This window comes from Plectropomus leopardus, unplaced genomic scaffold (assembly GCF_008729295.1).
Source record: "Plectropomus leopardus isolate mb unplaced genomic scaffold, YSFRI_Pleo_2.0 unplaced_scaffold5614, whole genome shotgun sequence".
Taxonomy (NCBI): domain Eukaryota; kingdom Metazoa; phylum Chordata; class Actinopteri; order Perciformes; family Serranidae; genus Plectropomus; species Plectropomus leopardus.
The window spans coordinates 1-1,335 of record NW_024661676.1 but is presented as its reverse complement, the minus strand read 5'-3'; the positions used below and the strand labels follow the sequence as shown (position 1 = coordinate 1,335).

Below are 1,335 nucleotides of genomic sequence, written 5' to 3'. Positions count from 1 at the left end.
ATTATTTTATTTAATCACATTGTCATGTTTTTCCTGTTTTTGTTCTTTTACTTTTCTTTTTTGAGCTAATTTCAGCTAATTTTCTTGTAGATTTTTACTTAATTTTTGGGTCGTTTCTTTCACCAGTTTGCTCTGGCTTCAAAGGGCTAACAAAAACATAAAAACTTTGCTTATTTCAAACAATAAAAAAAGAAGGTAGAGGAGCGATGTTACGTATGTAGAATTGTGATTGAAGCTGATGGTAACTTTTTTTGGTGACATGTACTCACCAGTCTTCAGGAGAGCAATCTGGTCGTTCTGGCTCAGCATGCGGAAACCTGGGATGTGTTTTGCGAACTCCACCACGTACTGCACGGCTTCAGTCAGTCGGATGGCGCAGTGCTGCCACATCTCGTCCACCGACTGGGAGTGACAGAAAGTTGTTTTTTTTTATTGCAACACAACTCTCAAATCAACCAAAAAAGGGACTCAAATTTTAAAGGAGCTGCCACATTCAGAGTATATCTATCACTACGTTTACATGATGTTAGAAAAAGTTGAGTTGTTGTGTTGGTCCGACTAAAACTGGACATTTAAAATACATGTTAGTCCACAGAGAAATCAACTTGAACATGAGCTTCCCGCGTGATCAAACAGTGAGCAGAAGAGGAAGAATGGAAAAAGTTTTCTCAGTTTTCTGTTTGATGAATCACGGAAAGCCTCAAGTCATCTGAAATGGCGTGTTTTGTTTTGAGACTGGCTGAGTAAGGTCAGACGACTGCAAAAGGAAGTCTGAGAACTAAAAATCAGTCATCAGGTTTACTTTGCTCTGGTAAGCTTGGATCTCATCTCTGCTGAGCAGTTTCCATCTGAGAGCCTGCAGCTCCTCCACTCTGTACTGGCTGGTCTCTCTGTGGGAACGCACGATGCTGGCACACAGCTCATCTGAAAAAAAAAGAAAAAAGAAAGGAAGAAACACTCTTAAATATTGAAATTAGTAAGCTAGTAAACTTTTATTTATATAGCACATTTTAGAAGCACAATGTGCTGCACAAAGTGCAGCCTAGAAGTTGCAGGTGTAAAACAAGCCGTCATTTGACCTTTAAAGTGAATCAAATCCATCGAAAATAAAAATAAAAACTCCTAAAATAGTGAATGAGATGAGGAATAAACCAATAAAAGATACAAAGACATGTCAGTCAAAAGTGATTAAAAAAATAAAAAATAAAACAATACTAAAAGTATCATTAAATTGGGATAATACATATGAATTAAAATAAATAAAAGAACTACAAATAGAATTAAAATAAGATAAATAGACAAATAAAAATAACACACAAGTAAAAACAAAAAATA

At 35.7% G+C, this 1,335-nt stretch overlaps 1 protein-coding gene across 1 annotated transcript; it reads right to left on the bottom strand.

The window, feature by feature from the left end:
* Positions 1-269: 269 nt before the first annotated feature.
* On the bottom strand, positions 270-959 carry LOC121939680 (nuclear receptor ROR-beta-like; the record flags this gene model as incomplete). Its single annotated transcript, XM_042482667.1, has 2 exons — positions 270-402; positions 803-959. Coding segments are annotated over 2 exons (290 nt in total), but the record flags the coding sequence as incomplete, so codon positions are not given.
* Positions 960-1,335: the final 376 nt, after the last annotated feature.